The sequence below is a fragment of the Ceratina calcarata genome, unplaced genomic scaffold (assembly GCF_001652005.2).
Source record: "Ceratina calcarata isolate Rehan_Ccalc_2016 unplaced genomic scaffold, ASM165200v1 scaffold577, whole genome shotgun sequence".
NCBI classification, from domain to species: domain Eukaryota; kingdom Metazoa; phylum Arthropoda; class Insecta; order Hymenoptera; family Apidae; genus Ceratina; species Ceratina calcarata.
In genome coordinates, this window is record NW_017176984.1 from 5,881 (window position 1) to 7,775 (window position 1,895).

Below are 1,895 nucleotides of genomic sequence, written 5' to 3' on the forward strand. Positions count from 1 at the left end.
CATTGATTATTTAAAGTTAAATAATCCAACACTCGGAAACACTAGCTTCGCGACTGGTCGTCGAACGTCGCAGGCATGCGCCCGTCATTGGGAAGAGGGAGACAGCCATCACCGGTAGATGGAGAAAGTAAGAGAAACAGAAAGAGAGAGAGAGGAGAGGGTTGCTCGCGAGTGAGCAGCACGTGCGTAGCAGTCATCCTGGCGCACTCGCCAGGACCGTTTCTTCCTTTTCGAACGATCATCCTCTCATCAACATTCGTCCTCTCTAATAATTTAAACGCGAGATAAATTCTTAAATTTTCGTGAAAAAAAACGTGAAAAATTAGTGAATTTCATAAACAATCATTTCGTGTCGATTTTTATTTTTAAATCGAGGTGTGAAAATTGAGACCGTCGAAAGATGCAACCGTCTCGCGGGGGCTGTTCTCCGGGTCTCGGAAACGACAGCAGCGGCTCACGGGAGAAATTTACACCCTCAAACATCCTTTCACCCATCGTTCTTCGAATTAATTCAATCACCGAAGAGGAAGTTCGATTTTCTCAAGCCAGTCGACGCGCAACGGTCCCAATTTTGTCGTTCAACAATTCGTCCTTTTCGTAAGACGCTCGATGAGGAATCGAATAAGAGATGACGGTGCGCGAGGAATACCGGAAGAACATGAGACACAGCAGCTCCTGGCCGGACCGGGCTCGGCCGCAGACGGTGAAAGTGCGCGTGGATCCATTGTCGCGCGCCTTTACGATCATCCCGACGGTTCGCGATCGCCTCCACCCTTTACTCTCCTCGAAATCCGATTGGATCGACGAGATCGTGTTCCTAGATCGCGGCTCCGTCGAATCAAAGCGGCGTTTCGTGAATGAAATTGAAGCGATCGATTCGGGGAATAATCGTCAGGGTTCCGGGGAAGCTTTCGAACTTCGCACGTTGGTACCAGACGACGTTATGAATAAAAGTTCTGCGAAAGTGATCGCCGAAGACGAACCGAAATTATCGTCCTCATCTGATAAAACTAAATCAGGCTTCCTCTTCACCGACGAACGTCTTGATACAATATTGCAAGAGGAGACAAACTTCAGGTCAGAGGTGAAGGAATCCCTGAAATATGGACCAGACGATGGGGAATTTCTTCGCTTGCAAACGATTGTAAATATCGAGAGGGTCGATCCGGATGAGGAACGGAGAGAAGGGCAGGGCTCGTCTGGACGGTCCGCACCGAAGAGACTGTCGACTCCTCATATTCAGATAGTCGATTACGACTACATAACGAGTTATACTGTACAAAGCGAGCGGACCGCCCAGCACGCGTGCCCGAAATGCACGCCGGAGGGTTTGCTGCTGGAACGCATGGACCCGTTTCGTTCGCCGGTGTCTTCTGGGAACAGGAAGAGCTCGTCCGGCCGGTATAGGAACGGCAGCGAGCCGGAAACGGTCCGTAAATATTCCGCATCGGAGGGTAAAATGAGGAACAGCTGGCGGAGAATAGGAGCGAGCGGTCTAATTGGAGGCGCCAGGAATAGGGAGAGGAAAAAATACGCGCGGAAGAGGGCGGCGGGACGGGCGTTGAACGAGCCGAAGAAAGAGACCACCTTGAGGAGGCATTATTATCCTGAGGGGGGATGGGGATACGTGATCGCGACCTGTTCGGCTTTGGTACATTTCATTGGGATTGGACTGCAACTTGCTGCACCTGCCAGTTGGTATCTCACGGCTCAGCTCAAGTTCCATCAACCTGCCCTTCACAGCGCAGGTATGTCAGATCTATTCTTTTATTTATGGTTAATCAGTGTCTAAAGTAAATCCTCGGTTTAACGGGCTTTTGAGGCTGTAATTGGGGATAATATGTATAATACATTTATTCAGATTTTGTTACATGTTTTTTACTGTCATTAATTAT

At 49.2% G+C, this 1,895-nt stretch overlaps 1 protein-coding gene across 1 annotated transcript; it reads left to right on the forward strand.

Moving 5' to 3' along the window:
- The first annotated feature begins 215 nt into the window (after window positions 1-215).
- On the forward strand, window positions 216-1,792 carry LOC108629562 (uncharacterized). Its single transcript, XM_018032320.2, has one exon. It carries the CDS (start codon window positions 629-631, stop codon window positions 1,790-1,792), a length of 1,164 nt encoding a protein of 387 aa, XP_017887809.1. The 5' UTR covers window positions 216-628.
- The last annotated feature ends 103 nt before the right edge of the window (window positions 1,793-1,895 follow it).

Bases quoted from the DNA above. Each gene is read 5' to 3' on its own strand.
- LOC108629562 (XM_018032320.2), top strand. From the start codon at position 629: ATGACGGTGCGCGAGGAATACCGGAAGAACATGAGACACAGCAGCTCC.